Raw genomic sequence first — 21,711 nt, 5'->3', positions numbered from 1 at the left:
CATCAAATTGTGTACTCCAAAAGTGCAAATTGTAACATGTGAACTCTATCTCAACAAGGCTTTTAACAAAAAACATACATCATCCAAATGTAATTTGTAGGCCTTGTGAGGATCCTGTTATTAATAAAGTATAAAGTGGTATTTTTGAGACAATGGGAGAAGTGTTAACTTAGACTAGGTATTAGATGATGTTAAGGAATTATCACTAATTTTGCTAAATGTTAAGATGGGTCTATGGTGTGTGTTTAATTTTAAAAAGTTTATATTTTTAAAATCATTAAAAATTATTGTTCATTGTTAGAGAAAGACTGAAGTACCTACAGAATAAATAATAGAATGACTGGGTTTGTTTTAAAATACTCAAGCAATAAACAAACAAATAAATAGGAATGGTCAGATTCCATGAATACTTGACTAAGGATTGTTGTCTGGTCAATCCGCAAAGGACTTTTGTCAGCAAAAGTGAGATTTCCTATGGATTCATGGATGTTGTCTGAGCACCAGTAGAGTGAGTACTCTGGACTCATCCAAAGATCCCAAGCCATTCAGCAGGAGGGATCTAAGATACAGCTCATCAGCGGCATTAACTGTTAGGACTATCATTAAGCAACTTGTGGATAAAAGTGAGAGAGAACAGGAAGCACCAAAGAGAGGAGTCACAGAGAGGTACAGACTTGACTTAGGCCACAGGACTGCAGTGACAGCCTCTGAGCTCCCTGACTAAGAGGGGCCCATGTGAACACTGCTGCATCAGGCTCCCCCAGGGAGCATGCTCCTCAGGATAATGGGGTCACCATGAGCCGACTACTGTGGTGAGCCTCTGGTCAGTAGCTCACATGCCATCCACAGAGAGCCCTGCCTGAGGGTGACAGAAAGGCCTCCATGTCAAGCACCCTCAGAACAATGTTACCAGAATGCTGTGTGGTGGTGTTCAGTGGCCTGGCTAGGGGAGAGAAGCCTGGACATCTATGGCAAGAAATTCTGTGCTGCAACAATCTCCCCCGATTCAAACTGCACAGCTGGCCCACCTGTGTTGGCTCCCTACCTATTTTGTAGCAGGTACCAAGAACAACCTCAAAGGGGCACTGGAGACCCCTTGTATCTCTGGAGTTGACTTTGGATGAGTTTAAAAAAATTTGAGAAATGTCTGTTTAGTTCTTTCGTCCATTTTGTGATTGGGCTATTTGTTTGCTTGGTATTAAGCTTTTTGAGTTCTTTATATATTCTGGATATTAATCCCCATCAGGAGGAGCTGGCAAAGATTTTCTCCCATTCTGTAGGCTTCTTCTTCCTGTTCCTTAGCATTTCCTTTGTTGAGCAGAATCTCTTTAATTTGATGTACCACTTACTGATTCTTCGGTTTTATTCTCAAAAGAAGAAATACAAGTGGCCAACAATATATGGAAAAATGTTCAATATCCCTGGAAATCAGGTAAATTCAAATCAAAACTACATTGATATTTCATCTCACTCTAGTCAGAATGGCAATCAAGAATACAAATAATAATAAATTTGGAAGAGGATGTGAGGGAAAAGGTACATTCATATATTGTTGATGGGACCATAAATTAGTATAACCATCCTGGAAAGCAGTATGGAGATTCCTTAACAAACTAGGAATGTAACCACCCTATGACCCAGTTATCTCACTCCTTGGTATTTATCCCAAAGAACTAAAATCATTGTGCTATAGCAATACAGCCTCATCAACTCACTATAGCCAAGACACGGAACCAGCCCAGTTGCCTGTCAATAGAGGAATGGATTAAGAAAATATATTGTATATTTACACAATGGAGTTTTACTCAGCCACAAAGAAAAATGAAATTATGGCTTTTGCTGGTAAATGGATAGAACTATAAAACATTGTGCTAAGTGAAATAAGTCAGACTCAGAAAATCAAGGGTTGAATGTCTTCTTTCATATGCAAAAGCTAGATAAGGAGAAAAAGGTGGGGTCAAATATCATAAAGATATAGGGAAGATCAGTGGAGTAGAAGAAAGATTTAGAGGGAGAGAAGGACAAAATGGGGATGATGTGGAATAAATGTGGCAAAATTATGCTATATGTATGTATAAATATACTACAGTGACTTCCACCCTTATGTGTATCTATAACGCATCATAAATAAATAAATAAGTGAAAGGAAGTCCAGTTGAGTAGAGGACACAAGAATAGGGAAAGGGAGGAGGGAAGTGGTGGTTGCGGGGGCATCAGGAAATGGAGTAAATTAAACTCCATGCATGTATGATTATGTCAGAAGAAACCCAACTATTACATATAACTGTAATGCACCAATAAAAGCAAAAAAAAATTTTTAAATAGGAAGTGTATGTATTTCTCCCTCAGCATATCAACACAGTGTCAGCACAATACAGGAGGGTGCAGGCAGCCTGTCACCACTACCTGCCAGCCAGCAGGGCAGCAGTTCCAGCTCAGTTGTTTTGATTACCAAGACAGTCTGCAAGTTTCCTCAACATCTGAGATGTGGTTACAAGGGAAATGTGTTAGCCTTCTCTGAGAAAATGGGTCAGATTGTCAAACCTGACTGAAAATTTTCTAATTAAGTAGGCTATGGCCAAATAAAGTTGCTCCCACTGCCCCCTTAAATATTCCTACCATAAAAGGGTAGCCATCTAATAGACCTGCATTTAGACCTCACTCCCCCTACAAACCCCACAGCTAGTCATTTAAGTATCACCCTTGCTGAAAGCAGTGGTAATAACAGACCTCACATTTCCCCAGTGAGTAGACCAGTGCTCTTCTTATTGAGACCTACAGGAAGTTGAAAATTTACAATGAATTAACTCCTCTCCTATGACCCCTAAATTTTGCTTTGGCTAAATCAGCTGCACTGTGCTCCATTTTGTGGCAGTTGGCTGTATAATGCGTGATTACATAATACCTAGACATATCCCACTTACTGCTGCCACAGGATAAAAACTGAGCTACTTAATGCTTCCTAAAAGTATATATTCACAAAGAGTTATTAGAGACAGGAAAGACAATTATAAAATCCTTAAAAGGAAAAAAAATCTAAAAATATTCTGTCTGCATATTGCTTCATGATGGTCTTTAAGTTCCCTCACAGAGGCACTGTGTGTGGCTTTTACAAGAAAGACAGGCAGAAGCTGAACTGGGGATGCACACAAGGAAAAAAATCTGGGTCCTATGTGAAAGACTGGGAAACGGATGAATAAGTTGAAAGTTAAGGTTTTTGAGAGGGAGATATTACTTGTCATGACTCTATACTTTAAACAACTTTTTGAACTATCTAATCAACAGAGGACAGAGTATTTCTACTATCAGCAGCTGCCATTTATTGATGGTCAAACACCATTTCAGGTGATTTACACACGTAATTAAATTCTGACAAAAGCCCTAGGATGAAAAGATCCCATTTTATACAGGTACTCTGAGGTTCAGAGATGCTGAGTGAGACCCTCACACCACAGCCAGCAGATCAAACTTGTTTGCAGGCTCAGAGACGTGATCTTGACTACTGCACACCTGACACCTCCAGTACCCTTTAGTCAAATGCCAACCCATGTGAGCAGTACCTTGGACTCTTCAGACAAGAAGATCCATGGAACACTCAATCAGATTATAATAGGGGCCTTTAGTGACAGATGATATTTTAGAAACACCCAGAAGCCAGTAGAATCAGAAGAGGAATTTAATAATTATCATATTTGAGGGAACAGGATCTGGATTCAAGCCCAGGTGTTCACTAAAACCTCATTTTCTTCCTTTTTAAAGACAAGATGTAACGGTATTTTTATTTTATATATATATATATATATATATATTTGAAGGTACATACATGCTGCTTTGAGATACACATACAAACTGAAATGATTATTGCAGTCAAGCAAATTAACATATCTCACAGAGTTACTTTTTTGTGGTAAAAGTACCTAAAATCTCTTAGTAACTTTCCAGTACACAATATTAACTAGAGTCTTCATCTTATATATTAGATTTCTAGACTTATTTATCCTACACAACTGAAACTGTACCCTTTGACCTCCATGTCCCCTTGTTCCCACAATTATTCTGGTAGCCATCTTTCCACTGTTTCTATGTATTTCAAGGTGGTAGTGGTTGTTTAAGTCCTCATATTGGTGAGATCATGCAGCATTTAGATTTTTGACTTTTTACTTAGTATGTCCTTTAGGTTCATCCATGTTGTCACAAATGGCAGAATCTTCTCTAAGGCTGAATAACATTCCACTGTATATAATAATAAAACCTCATTTTTTAAGCTGCCTGTACAAGGAATCACAACAGAGGAGTAAAAAGAGGGCAATAAGTTACAAGAACATGGGGAGGCTGATATCATTTGGAGAAATGTTAACTGCCTCTTATCTGTCCCAGGGTTTCCACCAAGCAATTGCATGACCCAGGGAAAGTTACCACCTCTTTAAGCTTTTTTTAATCCCCTGAAAAGCAGGAATGATTCCTACCTAGGATTCTTACTTCTTTTATGAACTGAAAACAAGGCAAGTGCCTCATTCATGAGGAGCAAGGGCGTCAGTATGAACACATGAGAAGCAGTGGACAGCTTCACCAGCAGAGGGTGCAGGAATGGAGGGAGGTGGCGATATAGCGGAGCTGGAGTCACCCAGAGGACACTGGAACACAGATTTCCTTACTCCAACCTTTACATCAAATCACCCAGTGATTAACAATAACAACTAAAATTTACTATCACATAAGGTTCTCAAATCGTTGACCCCAGGACCAACAGCACCAAAACCATCTAGGTACCTGCAAGAAATGCCAGTTTTCAGGCTTCACCCTAGACCTGCTTAGTAGGAGGCTCCATCAGTCCGTATTCACAGCCCTCTAAAGAGTTCTGACAGAAGTTGAAGAACCACTGGCACAGTGGGCAGAATGTTCAAATTACTAATCAGACACATGTGGATTTGAATCCAGACTCGAGATTAAAATGTCTGTATTACCGAGAGGGCTGGTTAAGTCCTGTTGACCTGAGGTGATGATAGGAGTAGAAGGAAGCATGGACCAAGTAGGGAAATGCCTAGGGTGTGAGAAAGAGTGGGGAGTAAGGGGGCATGAGTTAGCCCTGTGTGCTGACAACAGCAGAATACAGTAGTCAGAGCAATTCATAAAGAAAAGTAACTTAGAGTTCTGGAGGCCAGGATGCCTGAGACTGGGGCACTGGCAGGTTTGCTGTTTGGTGAGAGCTGTGACCTTCAGAGCCCAGGGAAGCTGTGTCCTCCCTCCTATAGCTGAACAGCAAGCTAGGAGACTGCCACAGGAAGCCTCTGTCATAAGGGCCCCAATCCCACCCAGGAGGGAAATGGCCTCATGGCTTAATGGCCTCCCAAAGACCCTGCCTATTAATACTATCACATAGGCAAACACCTGGATTCTGGAGGGGACACATTCAAACCACAGCAGCATGCTAGAAGCACAGGGTTTGGGTCTGAAGACCTATCTCAGCCACCTGGTGGCTCTGTGATCCTGAGCCAGTCCAAGTGCCCTTTAATGTAAGCTCAGAAGCTCAGCTCAGGGCTCCCAGTTTGACAGTTTTGGAGTTTGGAAGTAGTTAGGGAGTTAAGCACCAACCTTAGGAGGATATGTTAGGAGCAAACAGCAAAGGTGCCACCAAGTGGCTATCACATCCCCAATCTGAAAGGAGAGTTCTGGGCTGTGAGGATCCCAGAGTGAGGGGGGGTAGTAAGAAGGGGAGGTTAAGACAGCCGATGAAAAATAAAAGCTGAAATGCCTGCTTCGTAGTTTGAAAATAGAATCTATAGCCAAATTATTCTGACAAAGCACACAGAGGACCAGGTCAGAATGGCAAATGGGTGTCTGAACTGATTGATGCCAGGGGAAAAACTGACTTGAGACCTCCTACTATGCCAAGAGCTTTGCTATTGACAGCAGTATTATCTTGAATGTGTGGCAGAAAATTTCCAAGTCCACTCTAAATTTCTTAAAACACAGACTCATATCCTGATTGCTTTGTTTTCTCAGAGAGACCCTTCCCAGGAATACCCAGATAGGGTCATCCATCATGACAAAGGTTTCCTCAGCCTGTTACCTGCCTGCCTACACCCCCCACTGGGCTTTTTCTTCTCATAATATACAGAGGGATGGAACCTTTTCACCTGGTCTCCAACACATGTGCATTTTGCCTTTGCCGCAGGTTATATATCCAACCTCAGTGAATGCAAGCTGTTCTCTCATGTTAATATTGGGATGTGAACTCTGAAACATTTCAAATTATAGAAAAGTATGTGCCTCATAATTTATACACCTACCGTCAAGGAGAAATATACATTACCTCTCCATTAGATATATAGATTTATTTTATTTATTTTTTATGGTGCTGAAGATTGAACCCACTGCCCTGAAAATGCTAGGCAAGGACTCTACCACTGAGCTCTATCCCCAACCAGAGATATGGATTTAGCTAAAATCCTACATCCCTTCTTTATCTAATGGTTGCTACTTTATTGGTGCCCATGAATATGTTACTATGTTCCTACATCTCCTTCTCTGTATAAACAATAATATACCCTGTTTTTCTTTGTGTGTATATTTCTAAATACAAAGATACATATTCTCAAACATCTTGTTTCCTCTGTAAAGTGCATTGGCATTTTTATGCATCTAAATTTGTACCCATCCAATAGACATAAAATGCTATATCCTTGGTGCTTTTGTATTTCTTGGATTACTTATTTGAATATCTATTCATCTTATAAGCTAATAAAGTTTCCTCCTTTTTAGAGTGCATATTGATATCCTAATGATCTTTTTCTTAGTTTTCTTTAATATCTTCTGGATATTAATTTGTTCTGGGTAGTTTACATTGCAAATGTGCAAATTTCTTTTTCTGGCTTGCAGTTTTGCTTTTAACTTAGTGATGTCTTTGCTTAATAAAATTTAATTTTAATAGAGGCAGGCTTAACCATCTTTTGAACATAACAACCTATGACGATAGTGTTTTAATATTTTACAAAAAGTTGAATGATCTTTCATGTATATTCAATTAGCCTTTGCTTTCTTCAGCCTTTCTTTAGTTTAAATTTTAATAGCTTAATTAAGATATCCATATTAAGAATATATTTTCTCATTTCTAACTAAGTGGGTTTTGTTTGAAATTAAATAGAATCTGTAGATAAAGTTGGGTAGAAATGTTATCTAAAAATCAAGTCTTCCTATTCATTATCATAGCAAACCATTCCTTTTATTCAGATATTTTATGCTCTTTAATAAACTATCATTTTATTGGCTAGATCTTGGGGATTGTTGGATAGCTTCCTTCCTAGGTAAATTATGCTTTTGTTACAACTATAAAAGGTATCTTCCTTTTTCAATTATAGTTTTTCCATTGATTGTGTATGGGAATACTATTTACTCTAATGTATTGATTTTTTTTTCTAGAAACCTTGCTTAACCTCATTAATTCTAAAAAGCTTCTATGTAGATTGACTAGATTAATTACGTAGATAATCATATCACCTGCAACTATGGACAGTTTGTTATTCCAATCCTGGTATCTTTTATCTCTTTTTCTTTCCTTATGGCACCTGTTAGAATATTCGGTATTGAGTCGACAGGAAGCACTGGTTGCATCATCCTTCCTGACAATAATGGAAATGCTTCTAATATTAAATTATGATACTTGTTATAGATATTCTTTAGAAGACTGAAGAAGTTTCCATGTATTCCTGGTGTGCCACAAAGTTTCTCTTTTTCTTTCCATCAAGATTATATCATCTTATCAAATTCTTTCTTTCTAATAATAAAGACAATCATGCAGTTTTTTCCAAATATGCTAACATCATGTGTTACATAAACAGAAGCTCAAGTATTGGCTTCTTCGTGCTGAGTTCCTTGCCCATCTATCTTAAATTGGCCAACTTCCCCCTCACTCCCTAAAACACACATACTCTCTATTCTCTTTCTAGTTTTTTTTTTTTTGTTGTTGTTGTTGTTATTTCATGTATTATGTATTTTACTCGATTATTACTTGAACTCTACCTCTGCACTAAATAAAAGGCTTATGAGGGCAGGAATGTATTCTTCATGCTGTATCCCCAAAGTCTACCGTATAGAAAGCACTCAGATTACTCCTTGAAAACATGACTATTGCCTCCATGATGGAGACTCTTTTTGGTTATAACTTGCAATTACACATAAACATATATGTTGGACTTGGTTTGTTAATATTTTACCTTTTGGGGAGGATATCTGTATTTGGCTAAAAGCTATGTATAGTCTGTACTCAGTTTTAGTATTGTGGTTCTACTAATTTAAAAAAAAAGAAATTTTGTCTATTCTCTGAAATAACCTGAGCTTAGTTTTTGTTTTTTGAGTATTATATTTTAAACTGGTAAGGCAATTTCTTTCAAGACTACACATTTATTTAGATGTCCTAATTATCCATTTTGTCTGAATTTTCTTTTTTTGTGGGGTGGGCTTCATGTTCTCATCACATTCTTTTAAGCTTCTTAAAATACTTTCCTCTGTAGTTCTGCTCCACTGTCCTTACTAATAATACTTTGGCTTCCTTCTTCTTGATCAAACTTACTCAAGATTTTCATAAGTTTATTACTTTTTTCAAAGAACCAGTTTTTTGATTTATTAGTTTTCTTTGTGGTTTTTATTCAATTACTTCTTAAGCTTCTTTCTTAATTCCTTTTGATCTTGTTCTACTAATCACTTACTGTAGTGGGTATGTTAAATCACTCCACGGAAACTGGGCATCTGAATTTTTGTAATGCTGCTTATTTTTCATTTATATTTATTTAAGGCAATAGGTTCACAACTATCATCTTATCCTGGTGAATTAGTCCTTTTATCTTTATAATGATCTTCTCTATCTCTACTTAGGCTTTTTTTGCTTAAAAGTGTTTATTTTGTATGACATTAAATATGGCTTTACCAGCTTTAACTGGGCACTTCCTGGTGCATCATTTTCCACATGCTTTCTTTCAGTGTGTCTTTTATGGTACAGACTGGACTTAAAAAATTCTACTCAGTAAAAGAACCTCTGTCTATTAACTTCTGAGTTTAATTTACTTTGGTGTGATTGCTCAACTTATTTAAAAGTACTTACATCTATTTTTGTGCTTTTTTTTTTTTTTTTTGGTACCTAGGATTGAACACAAGGTGAATAACCACTGAGCCATATCCTCAGCGTTTTTTATGTTTTATTTTGAGACAGGGTCTCACTAAGTTCCTTAGGGCCTCCCTAAGTTGCTGAGGCTGGCTTTGAACTCATGGCTATGTGCCACCATGCCCAGCTTGTGCATTCCATTTACCACACCTTTTCTGGCTTTGTTTCCATAATTCACCCTGCACCCATCACAGGGGTGAAGTTATCTGTTGTGCCTAACCACCCCACCTCACCCCCACTGGTGTATGACTACAGTTGACTCTAGAAATACAGACTATTTCTTTTTGTCTGTTTTGACCAGTAATTAAAAATCTTACTAAGAATTAAACAAGGCTGGTTTCTTTCATTGTTTCCATATAGTCTATTTCCATTCTTTTAGTCTTCAATTATTTCCCTATGATTATGAAAAATTTTAAACACACTAAAATCTTGAAAGAATTGTGCAGAGAATACTCTGTACCCATCACATAGAGTTACCTTCAATTTTTATCACATACACTCGATTGGAGGTTAAAAAAAAAAAATCATCAGCATCTCTCACTTTCTCCAATACAATAAGGTCTACACAGACTTTTACTTTGATAACTCCCTAGTTAACATTTTCCACTATGTCTTTAAGAGGCCTGAAAACATTATTATAATGTTTTCTTGCTGCTGTTTCAAGACTTAATTCTTTATATCTATCTTCTTCTTCTTTTTTTTTTAAATCAATTTCTTTGATCAACAATGCTTCTTGCATCAACTCTCCCCACCTCTCTAGAAACACTTCCCAGTAGTCCCCTAGCCTGCACTGCAACTTCTAGCATCCTCAAGAGAACATCCTGCATTTAAAACACAGCAAAAAGGTCAGACTTCACTGAAATCAGGGCCAAGTCCTGGCTCTCCCAATAACCATGTATATTTGCCACATAAACTGTGAACTTCAATACAGCAAATTACCAGCTCACGGTACCTGCCTGTACCTTCCCTATACCTGGCATGATGTGCATGCGCGCACGCTCTCTCACACACACACACACACACAAAGCCAAAGCCTCAATGGGTTAAGAACACATGCCATGTTGTCTGCCAGCATTTTCTGAACACAGAAAAGCATAAAATTAATATATGATTATTAGATTGTGTGTTGTATCTACTGTATGCTCCAATCAAGTGTCCCTTTCTGGGCCTCTTTGCAGGTGACCTAAGCAAAACTGTCATGTAGATAAAGCATATCAGACTCAATTTGGGAGACCTGGCTTTTTTCTGGCTTCCAGCTCTTGACAGTTTTGTGCTTTCTCTGTCTCCCTCTCTCTCCCTCTGTCTCCCTCTCTCTCCATCTCTCTCTCTCTGTCTCTCTTCTATTTCCCCCATCCATAGAAAGAGAATACATTAAATAATCCTAAAATCCCTGTAAAAAATTCTTTTTGACTGATTTTCATTTTTCTAAATGAGTATCTTCACTAAAGTGGTACTGAGCCAAAAAAATGTTGAAGAAAAATGAGAAATTATATCCCATCTATGTATGATATATCAAAGTATATAAGTGCATTCTACTGTCATATATAACTAATTAAAACAAATAAAAAATTTAAAAAATATTGAAGAGTGGAGAAAACTGAAACAGATTTTCATAAAAATATCCATATTATGCTGACAACGAACAAAAAGGCTAAGTAATTTCTTTAAAGAGAGAGAGAGAGAGAAAGAGAGAGAGAGTTTTTTTTTAATATGTATTTTTTAGTTTTCGGTGGACACAACATCTTTATTTTATTTTTATGTGGTGCTGAGGATCGAACCCAGTGCCCCTCACATGCCAGGTGAGCGCATTACCACTTGAGCCACATCCCCAGCCCAATAATTTTTTAAAAACTTAAAAAGAAATATACTTGGTAAACACACCCCTATATGCCTTGTTCACAAACTATGTGACTAAAATTTCTGGTGGCTGTATCTCTAACTTGGTCCTGTCACAAGTCCAAACTTCTTATTATATATTTAAACTGTGAATTGTCCTGGTAGATAGCACACATGAAGGCTAGGTGGAGACAGGCATGAAGACTGTGTAACAGCTTGGCCAGGGGACAGCCCAGGTGAAAACAGGAGCCAACACAAATCAGGAAATTGTGACCTCACAGGTTTGTTTTGATGGAGAGGGGACTGACCTCCTCAGGAAGTTCTACCCGCACAGGATGAGCAAGAACATGCACAATTAAATACCTACATTAAATGGACATGCTTCATTACATAGACCAGATTTGGTCTAATTAAAATGTAAATCAAATTTGTGGGGAAAGATAATTGTTACCAGACATGATAAGCTTATTTTAATTTAGAATCAGAGTAAGGGTACACATACCTTTAGAGGCAGGAGCTTCATTTCATAATCTTAGGGGAAAAAAATCGGACATAACTGCGCTCTCAGATTATGAAGAGAAGTCTACTTTTACTGGAGTGCAAGTATGCAGCATAAATAGGACCACAAACTGCAGCAGACACTGTTCAGACCAATCCCAACATCCTGAGATTAGAAGATTGGTCAGTAGTTTCTGTACAAGTGGTCTGCAGGACAGCGACAGTCACATGTCTTGGTTGGTACAACAAAGACACCAGGAAAAAGACTGAAGGAGTTTTTGATCACATTTTTCACATCTACCATGTGAAACACTGCTTTCTTCATTCATAAGGGGGTGAGTGCTAAGAAAGAGTTGCTCCAGTGCACATGTGAAATGACTATCAGCATCACCCAAGCACCTAACAAATGGCTGTGGTTAGATCTCAGTTCTACCAGGGCCACGTGTTTACAGGAATGAAATCCTGGAACTAGGGAAAGCTTTGATGTACAGTTTTCTGGCTTATCAGCCTTCCCTTGGTTTTCTCCCATTCTTCTTCAGTCTCTCTAGAAACAGAAGTAAAATGTCATTTCCTCCAAGGCCTAACTAGTTCCTGGCTGTAATCCTCAGACTTATTGATGCTGTTTGTATCTGAGGAACCAGCTGTGAGGTCCTGTAGAAATGTGAAAACCAGTAATGGAACATCTGCACACGGCTTTCAGTATGGTGTCTGTGGTGTCGCAGGACAGAGGGGAAGGCTTCCTGAGGCTCTTGCAGACAGCCAGACCAGTTGTGAAAAATGGGCCCTGAGGAATACTTGGCTTGATGACTCTTGGGGAACACAGAACAGAGTATGGGACAGGAATTGCTCAAAGCCACTCCCAGACTCAAGGTCACTATAAGTATATTGTAGGATGAAGCATCATTTTGGAAAGACTCCTGAAGTTCATTAACTCAAGGGTAGAGGGTTTGACATTTCTCTTCTACCAATTCAGTTTAGACTAAAGAGCATGTTGACTAAGCATTGTCTGCCACCAGGAGAAAAAAAACAGGCTTTCTTCTCACTCAAGGGCATAGGCTGGTCACAATTATTTTCCACCAAAGTGAGAGTGGGGTCAAAGGACATTAAGCTTTTGCATTACCCTCTGCCTTCAATCTACTTGAACTGACCACATGGATGACCTGCTCAGCACATTTTAAACTGGCCACATCCTCTAGAAATATTCTTGTCCTCCACTGCCTGTCAGCATTCACATCAGGATCACACTTCCAAGCCCTCTACAGGCTGAACTTGAGGTGATCATACAACACTGACCTCCATGAGACTCTGGGTGATTTTTTTTGTTGTTGTTTTTGATCACTCATGTGTTTCATTTGGATTAAGAGGAAGCAGAAAGGAAAAATGGGGATATGGGTAAGGAAAAGAGTATTATCTGAGGAAGACATTCATAAAATGCTTGGAAAAGTTCTCAAAACAGAGGGGAGGACAATCTCCAGACACATAGCTGCCTGTTAGTAGCTAGGATTGTCCTGCTGGCAGAACTAGAAATTCCAATCTTAATGCCTGTGCCCTGTGGGGCCATGATGAATCTTTAAGATCAGCTTTCTCTTGAAATTTAAGTCCAAAGTTTGATGAAAATGTGCCCATTATTTTATAAATGAGAACCAAAGACCAGATGGAGAAAGGAGTAGAGCAAGTAGTTCACATGCACATCACATTTCAAAGCAACAAAGAATTTGTAAGATTGTAACAAAGCACATGTATTTCTTTTATTACACTCTGTTGTTCTAACATAGTCACAAGCAACTCAAGATGACAGAATGTGGTGCAGCATGAATAAGTATCGTGCATAGGTTATAGTAGGAGAGAGTAAGCTCCTCAACTGTGGAGATACCCAGTGGGCAACAGTCAGTGGTGTGTGTGGGATGCCACTGAATCGCCAGCAAACAGGAAAGCACTGTTGCTGGATCTCAGAACACACCACCTTTACACTTGCCCAACACTGTACTTCTGGGCTTCTTGCTTTCCCTAAGGTCCACAAACTTGATCATAAAACCAACTAAGGGAAAGCTAACACATTCTTACAATCAACTCGAATCAGGGTGTGCATTTTAGGTATTTCACTGAAAAATAAAAAGGTAAAGGAAAAAAGGTAAAAAGAGAAAAACAAAGGGTCACTTACTCTAAGAATCCAGGCTTATGTTTATGTTCTACATGAGGTCCAAACTGTATCTGAGCTTGGAATCCACCAAACTCACAGGCTTTTTCGAAGGACACAGGGTGGGAGCCGTTCAGAATATCATCCCGTGCCTGAAAGAGAAAGGGCAGGAAAAGCCTCAGTGGCCAGGGTGAAGACAATTATCCTCATGGACACATTCTTGCTCTGTGGAGCAAGGAAAGGTGCTGGACACACATAGCAGAATGAAGACAGAAGGAGCAACTAGTCTTTTCCCAGAGTGGCCAATATCTAGACAGCCAGGGCCTGGTAGATCAAAAGGAAAGCTTATTGATGATCTAAAAGGTAGAAGTGATCATGACAAACAAAGGAAAAGGAAAACCCCGGTAAAAAGATCAGATTCACATAGGCTGAATCAGAAACACAATTTACTTTTTAAATGAACTTAAATCATAAAGGTAGCAAAACCATAAGGAAGCAAAACCAATTCAACCCTTGTCCTAAGGTAAATAGCAATACAACATAAGGAGAGAAGGAGATAGATGGACTCATGTGTGCGAACACATACATACTTCCCTGGATGTTTGGGGAAGGACAAGTTCTCCATCCATTGCTATGTTGCTCTTCGTTTCTTCTGTCTTTCCTTTCTCCAGTTACAAGACCCCAGACCATCCTTAGATCTTTTGGCTATCACTGTGGACCTTGAACCTACAAGCATCTTCTCTCTGCCTTTCTATCTCCCTTGCTCCCAGTCTTTTTTATCTCTCAGTCCTCTTTCCCTGCCATTCCTTTCATCCACTAATGCAGAGGTCAGTAAACATTTTCTCTAAATGTCCAAATGGTAAACATTTAAGACCTTCAGGGCCATATAGTCTGTGTTGCAACTACTGAGCTCTGCCATCACAAGGATGGTCACAGAACATATGGAAAACATAAGGGGACTTACCAATATCTCACACTTAAAAAAAAAGGAGGTGTTTACTTCCCAATATAGGCAGAGGGTATGGCTGCAGGATACAACCCTTGCATTATTTCCATGGGTAGATAAGTAAATAAATAGGAGAGGAAGTCTGGGTGAGAAGAAAGTGGCAGAAATATAAAAGATGTTTTCTTTGAGCTGAAAGAAACCTTGGGGTCAATCTAGTGCAAAGTCCTCATCTTACATGCTGGGGAAACTGCAACTCAAATATGTTAAAAGACTTCTGAGTTAAAACAATTAGTTCATGATAAAGACATGAAAGGTTATCTGAAGGGCTAGCTATCAGTTACTGAGAAGTACTGATTTTTTGACTGATACTCTGGTGTTCTAAGGTGCTGATAGAGCTGTAGTGTATTTGGAATGGTGAGCCAGTTAAAGGAACACAACTGCCTCTCAAAGCCAGGCAGAGGACAATGCCCACCACATCCCAATCTGGTAAGCTGAAAAGAACCCAGAAAGGCATTCTTTGGACGTCCAATAGCTCACACCCAATACCAATACCAGCCTGCACCACCACCAAACATGAGGTACCCAGAGTAGCATCCTTGGAAAGCAGATACTGTAAGGCTGTGGGAGTCAGAGCCAGACTCCTGCTCCCCAGAGACCCAGCCAGGAGATTCCTAAAAGCTCACAGTCTCAGTATCTGAGCAGGAAATGTTGTACCTGGACATAAAGCAGGTTCAGCTGCACGGGATCTCTCGAGTCAACATTCTGATCAGAGTAGAAGAACTTCCGCCTGAGCAGCAATGTCTCATTTTCATCCACTCCTTGTTCTCTGAATGTTCGGCTGTGATCTAGCCAATTTACTATAACACAAGACATAGGAAAGAACTGTGTTTATATTTCTTCTTAAGTGAAAGGAATTTACCAAAACAGCAGTGCAACGAAGACATGGATTTCTATAATGCAGATAGTCACAGATACTTCTTACGTTAAAACTGTGCTTTTTAACTTCACTAAATAATTTCACATCTACCATACGACTGATCAAAAGGCAAATGAGGGAGAAAATCCCCAGCCATTCCTAAAGTTAGGTTAAGCACTACAATCAATTTATAATATGTTTCTCTCCTGGGTGAGAATAAGGAAATAGTGTTCTGTGCTAAGAACTCAAGTCAGAATTTTCCTTTAAATCAAGAGTAGATGCTACAGTCTCATCTAGTGAAGGATTTCAAAGACACTGAGTATAACAAGTTTACCTCTGACTCCAAGTGGAAAAGGAAGAAAATGAGTCATGGAGGGAAACCAGACCGCTAAAGGGTGGAGATGGCAGACACTACCCCCTACCACCCCCCGACCAAGACCAGCTTGAATTTCTGTCAGAGAAACTTGTCTCCCATCTAGGTGCAAGAAATCAATCACTTCCCTAAGCACGTCCACAGCACTCTCCTTCATTCCTCTCTGGGCTTAACATATGTGGTGAGGGTAGGGATTTACAACCTGCCTCACTAAATTCTAAGCAACTTCAGCATTTGGAATGTGTCTGATAGACCTCACTTCCCCAGCACCTGGGAGAGTATTGTGCACACATTAAAAAATCCTTGGGATTTGTCTACTAAAATCTCTTGGAAAGAAGTATGTAACTGAAAATCTAATGAAGCAGAAAGAAAAGGGAATAGAGAAAGTGTCAGAGGAAATGAAGGCCCCACCAAAGATCAATAAACATAATGACAGTGATGATGTCATCCCAGCACTGCGGCAAGAGCAAGAACAAGGAGGTCTGAAGGCCCAAGTGACCTGTGTGATGAATTAGGATGCTCTTGGTGGAGGGTGGGCAGCAGGACACACATAGCAGGCTTGCTGAGGTATGTGCGATTATATGCCACCTTTCCATGGATTAACGAAGTGGCTGTGAAAAATGATTTTCCTAAGATAAAATTTTATCACTGATTTTTAAACATTTAGGAAATAATGGATCTAAACAATACTCACAGAGGGCTGGTAACATGTTGGTAACATGTCTCCCCCTCACCAAAAGACAATCAGAAACAACTTCATTAATACATACATGTACATAAACAAGCTTCCAGATCTAAGAGAGTAAAAGGGACACAGGGACATGTTGCATAACACCCGAGGTGTGCAGTCACCAAAATCCACAGTGTAGGAAATGCTATACAACTAACCAGGTTTCTTCACACACACACATACACACACACACATACACAAATTGCAAGAAAATAATTAAGAGATTGAGAGGGAACTTACTTCATTAAAACAGTTAAGTGGTACATCAGCCAACCTTATTTGGATCACAGTTAAAACTATTAATAAAGATTGAGAACGTAATGAAGAAAATACAAACACAATTTATATATTTGATATAATGAAATTTTTTTAGATGTGAAATGGTATTACAGTTTTTTTGTTTGTTTCTTTAGAAGTCTTCATCTTTAGTGACACAAGCCAAAATATTTACATATTATAAATCCTGCCTTTGGGTCATGGGATGGTGGGAGAGAATGAGGCATAGCAGAGCCTTGGTATTGCTTGCTCCCCAAACACTTACAGTCATCGTCTGTGTGAAGCTTGGCCTTCAACTTCTCCATCTTCCTCTCATCTCGTAACAACGTCCTATCTTTTTTAAGTGTACCCGTCCCTTCCTCTTTCTTTTCTTCAATGGTTTCTTGGATTAAAGAGTATTCTTCATAATTCGTTATTCCTAACAATAGAAATTAGGTTATAATTCTCAATGATTAAACTTCTGTCAATTCCTTCCATATAGGGCCTGAGATATTGTAGATAGTCTCTGTTGGCGGAGGACAGAAAGAGACTTTCCTCACATGTGGATCGGAAGCCACATGTCAATGAAGGATGTTCAGCTGGTGAAGTCACATTGGAAATGCCAGGTGCAGTTCTCTAGACTGATATTTGAGAAACGAGAACAAAGTAGAGGCCATGCAGAGGATGATGACAAATAAGTGTGTGAAGGAATTGAGTATGCTTTCCATGAAGAGGAAACTAAAATCTACAAGGTGACTTTTCAAATATTTGAAGGGCTTCATGTGGGAGGGAGGCAGAGTTGTTCTCTGGGGAGACTAATAGAGGGTACAAGAAGAAAATCTATCTGAGAGTTGATTACATAGGCCATTTGCATGAGTATTCAAGAAGATCCTGGACACCAATGATGTTTGCATACAGTGCCAGCATCAGGTCAGGGTGAATACATCCTTAAAAAACTACTTTCCATCGAGAAATCTCTTTTTTGTTTTCTGAGGGGGAAATAAAAGCCTTCAAATGTGACTTAGTGAGAAGTTCACATGTTTGTAGTACCAGTTAGTGGACTGGCAAATCAGAAGAATGGACACACTCTCTTGGGATTAGGCCTAATTTAATGTGTTAAGGCATTTTTAAAATTCCCTAGACATCAAATTAGAAGTGGAAAAGAAAGGAGGCGAGTTATTAAAAACAAAGCAGAAACAGACATGAGTTGTGGGTGTGCTCACCTATCCTGCTGCAAATGGTGACCAGGAGCTCCCCCACCGTCTTGGAGTCATCCACCATCACTGTTTTCACAGACCCATCCAGCATCCGGATTTTCTGAGGCCTCTGTTTCTTTTTATACTCCAAAATATCCTAGACCACAAATCATTTCACAAGAGTCAGAAACTAGGTTACAACCTTGAACATTTTTCTTTAAAAAAAAAAAAAAATGAGTGCCCAGTAGATGCTATTTCCTTATTCTTTCAAAATAATCCTTTGTTGTCCTGGGGTGCTAATGCTCTGCTATGACAGAATCTCCAGTGCAAATAGTTGTTCTGAGAAAGATTTCTTAAAAACCTGGTAGTGAAACTGTACCTCAAGAAGGAGTACCTGCAGCTCAATGACTGAAAACTACCCTCTTTAGAATAAATGTGGCCTGTGTTCTGTGAAAGGTAAGAGTTGAATTAATGAGAATTAGCAGAAGGAAATGCATGCAGCCCTTTTCAAAAGATGGTAGTGAGGGGCTGGGGTTATGGCTCAGTGGTAGAGCGCTTGCCTAGCATGTGTTTGGCACTGGGTTCAATTCCCAGCACCACATATAAATAAATAAAATAAATTTCATCAACAACTAAAAAACTATTTTTAAAAAAGGTGATAGTGAGTATCTGCCGTGAAAAATTTTTACTACCCATACATATAAAAATTATTTATAAAATTTTACCTGAAAACTGTTTACTATATTTGAATTTTACATAATAATGGACATAAGCAATATCCCCATAATTCTTCACAGGGCATATGACAGTAGGAGTGGTTTTCACAAGAGTGAAGTAACATATAATAATGGTAAAACAAAGCAGGGCTAGTAAGTTTTGGAGTTTTTGTTTCGTTTTGTTTCGTTTGTTTGTTTGTTTTTAAGAGACCTCTTTCTTACTACTTAACAATAAACCTATGCAGGGGAAATTAATTCATTAATCAAATATTTCACTCCGCTTTATGGCATGCTGGCCAATCTGATAGGTCCAATTCACACAAAGTACCAAAACCCCCAGTATCTTATTGGCTAAGTAGAACAGAATATTCAACATGTCTTTACTCACACCCTCACCCCCTTCCACTGAACAACTCCTTTGTTGTGACTATTACCAATGGTTATTAAACGTTCATCTCCAATTTGAAGTTTCTTTTTTTGGGTACCGGGGATCGAACTCAGGGGCACTCAACCACATCCCCAGTCCTGTTTTGTATTTTATTTAGAGACAGAATCTCAATAAGTTGCTTAATTAGAAGTGGGAAAGAAAGAAGGGACTTGTCCCCACTACCATTAAACTAGGGAAAGAGGTTGGCTTTGAACTCACGATCCTCCTGCTTCAGTCTCTCGAGCTACTGGGATTACAGGCATGTGCCACCACACCTGGCTGAAGTTTGTTTTTTTTCAAAAACAAAATGGTAATTACTATTCCGTCTTAGACTATCAGACTATCTTCAGGATTACACTTTGTTCTCCCTCCCATCTAGGCCTCTGCTCCCAGCCCATCCAGGACTGCTTAATATACTAACCCAACCTGTTCCAATCTCTCTGTATAATTTCAAGAATCTGGATTATTGATATTTTCTCACCACTTGGACAATCTCAAAAGCACACTTCATGGAAACTATTAACAAGACACCATGAATCAAAAAAGTGTAATGATGTTGGCTTTCACCAAAGGCCCAGATACAAAGTGACAGGGAATCAAGTCAGTACCAGCTGCGTACCCCATTTCGCAACATGTAGTAATCCAGTGTTCTGCCTGCTTCCAGCCAAATCCCTTTCCTGGGGTCTTCATCCGAAAGAAACAGCCCATAGTCAGAAGCTGGAACATAAACAAAAAGAAAAAGCAGTGACCAAGGCCCAGAGCCGGTGGACTCGGCAAGGATGTGGGTGTTCTCTTTCACTAGAGAGACCTGTTCCCTTTTGACAACACATATAGACATGATACCTAAGCAGATCAGGAGGAAGAAGAGTTGAGTGACAGAAGCAATACTCCAAAATAAGGTTCATATTTCCTAGGATCAGTGGGCTAGAATTGTCTGAAATTTAGGAAAACCTAAGACAAAGCACTTCCAGTTTCCTTTTAAATACACTTGACTGTGTTCTCTAATCTTGATGTAAAAATAAGGTCATAGTATGGCAATATGTAAATCAGTGGATGTGTAACCAATGTGATGCTGCAATCTGTATACGGGGTAAAAATGGGAGTTCATAACCCACTTGAATCAAAATGTGAAATATGATATGTCAAGAACTATGTAATGTTTTGAACAAACAACAATAAAAATAAAAAATAAAAAAAAATAAGAACCCATGGAGAAAGAGAAGAGAAACTGAGGAAGTGGCCCTCCAAGCCTGAGGCAAATGGGGGCAGATGGGCCTTCATGCCCTGAAAGATACCAACAGGCATGCTAGAAAGGTTTGGCAGGAATTCCTTGTCCCCACTACCATTAAACTAGGGGAAGCGTTGGAAAGCTAAACTCTATGTTCTCTGTAGAGACTCCTTATTCCTTCCTAGGAAGTCCAAAGGGAGCAGGTGCAGCTTATTCTCCTGAAGACCTCTCTCTTCCTTTACATAATTAAGGAAACCTCAGAGACCCAGAAGAGCATCTGAGCTTCTTCCGCTTCTCAGGAAAACAACTTCCAGGTCTTTAACAGTTTATACGTTCACCAGACCTTATGGAAATCTGGCCCCCCAATTTTTTTTTAAAGATGTTTATTTATTTATTTTTTAGTTGTAGTTGCACACAATAACTTTATGTATATGTGGTGCTGAGGATCAAACCCAGGGCCTCGCACGTGCTAGGTGAGCGCTCTACCACTGAGCCACAGCCCCAGCTCCCCAAAAAAGTTTTTTTAAAAATCTGACAGAAAAGAACAAAAAAGGAGCCAAAACATAAGCCATCAGAACTGACTGGTCATTCAGATCTTGGAGTAAGGTGTAAAGTGGGGCTGTCAGCAAACTTTTCTTTTTATTTCGGAGTACCCTAGAAACAGCACAGCATTTTGAATAACATCAGTAATACTTTCAGACCAAAGGATCAGAAATTTTGTGAAAACTGGATGTTCTCCAAAGGCCTGTTCTTACTTATCATCAACTCTGAATGCTACATTTGACTATTATCTTTCCAATTTTTTTTCTGGAAAATTTTACCTAATTTCACACTAAAGGCTTCTCCACTTAATGTGACCCTGATTTCTCAACTTTAGTCAAATAAACACCTAAATAAGAAAAGAGAATGTGGAGAAAAGAAAACAGGAGAAGTAAAGTCAATTGAATCAAGGGTTTCTGCTTAAACTCAGATTAATGGGGGCAGTGGCTGACTCAAACACCAAACATAGTATATTACAACACACCCACTTTACTGGTTTTTAAGATGTGAGAAAAAATATATAAAGCTCCCGTCAAAGGGCTTGTACTATAAGAGTTTCCCTGCGTTCTGATAGCAGAGAAAAGTGTTCCTGCACATGGAACAGGGCTCAGGATATAAATAACCAATATGTGTTAGGGCAGATTTGTTGTCCTTTATTGGGCAAATGAGATGATATATCAAAAAGTGGTTTGTAAACTTCAGAGCACCATGCTGACATGTGGGAGGGTCAAGATAAGAGGTATGGCCTTGCTGATG

At 39.1% G+C, this 21,711-nt stretch overlaps 1 protein-coding gene across 4 annotated transcripts in view; it reads right to left on the bottom strand.

Moving 5' to 3' along the window:
• Tln2 (talin 2) overlaps positions 1-21,711 on the bottom strand; it is a 394,566-nt gene that overhangs the window by 153,597 nt on the left and 219,258 nt on the right. For all 4 annotated transcript variants that reach the window (XM_076850883.2, XM_076850885.2, XM_076850886.2 and 1 more), the window contains 5 exons: positions 19,807-19,904; positions 18,072-18,201; positions 17,135-17,287; positions 15,289-15,431; positions 13,653-13,780 (listed from right to left, as the gene is read on the bottom strand). In XM_076850883.2, the coding sequence (XP_076706998.2) occupies positions 13,653-13,780; positions 15,289-15,431; positions 17,135-17,287; positions 18,072-18,201; positions 19,807-19,904 (652 nt within the window). The remainder of the gene's footprint in view (positions 1-13,652; positions 13,781-15,288; positions 15,432-17,134; positions 17,288-18,071; positions 18,202-19,806; positions 19,905-21,711) is intronic.

This window comes from Callospermophilus lateralis, chromosome 3 (genome assembly GCF_048772815.1).
Source record: "Callospermophilus lateralis isolate mCalLat2 chromosome 3, mCalLat2.hap1, whole genome shotgun sequence".
Lineage (NCBI taxonomy): Eukaryota > Metazoa > Chordata > Mammalia > Rodentia > Sciuridae > Callospermophilus > Callospermophilus lateralis.
Note: the sequence above shows the minus strand (reverse complement) of the source record. Positions and strands in the feature narration are given on the sequence as shown.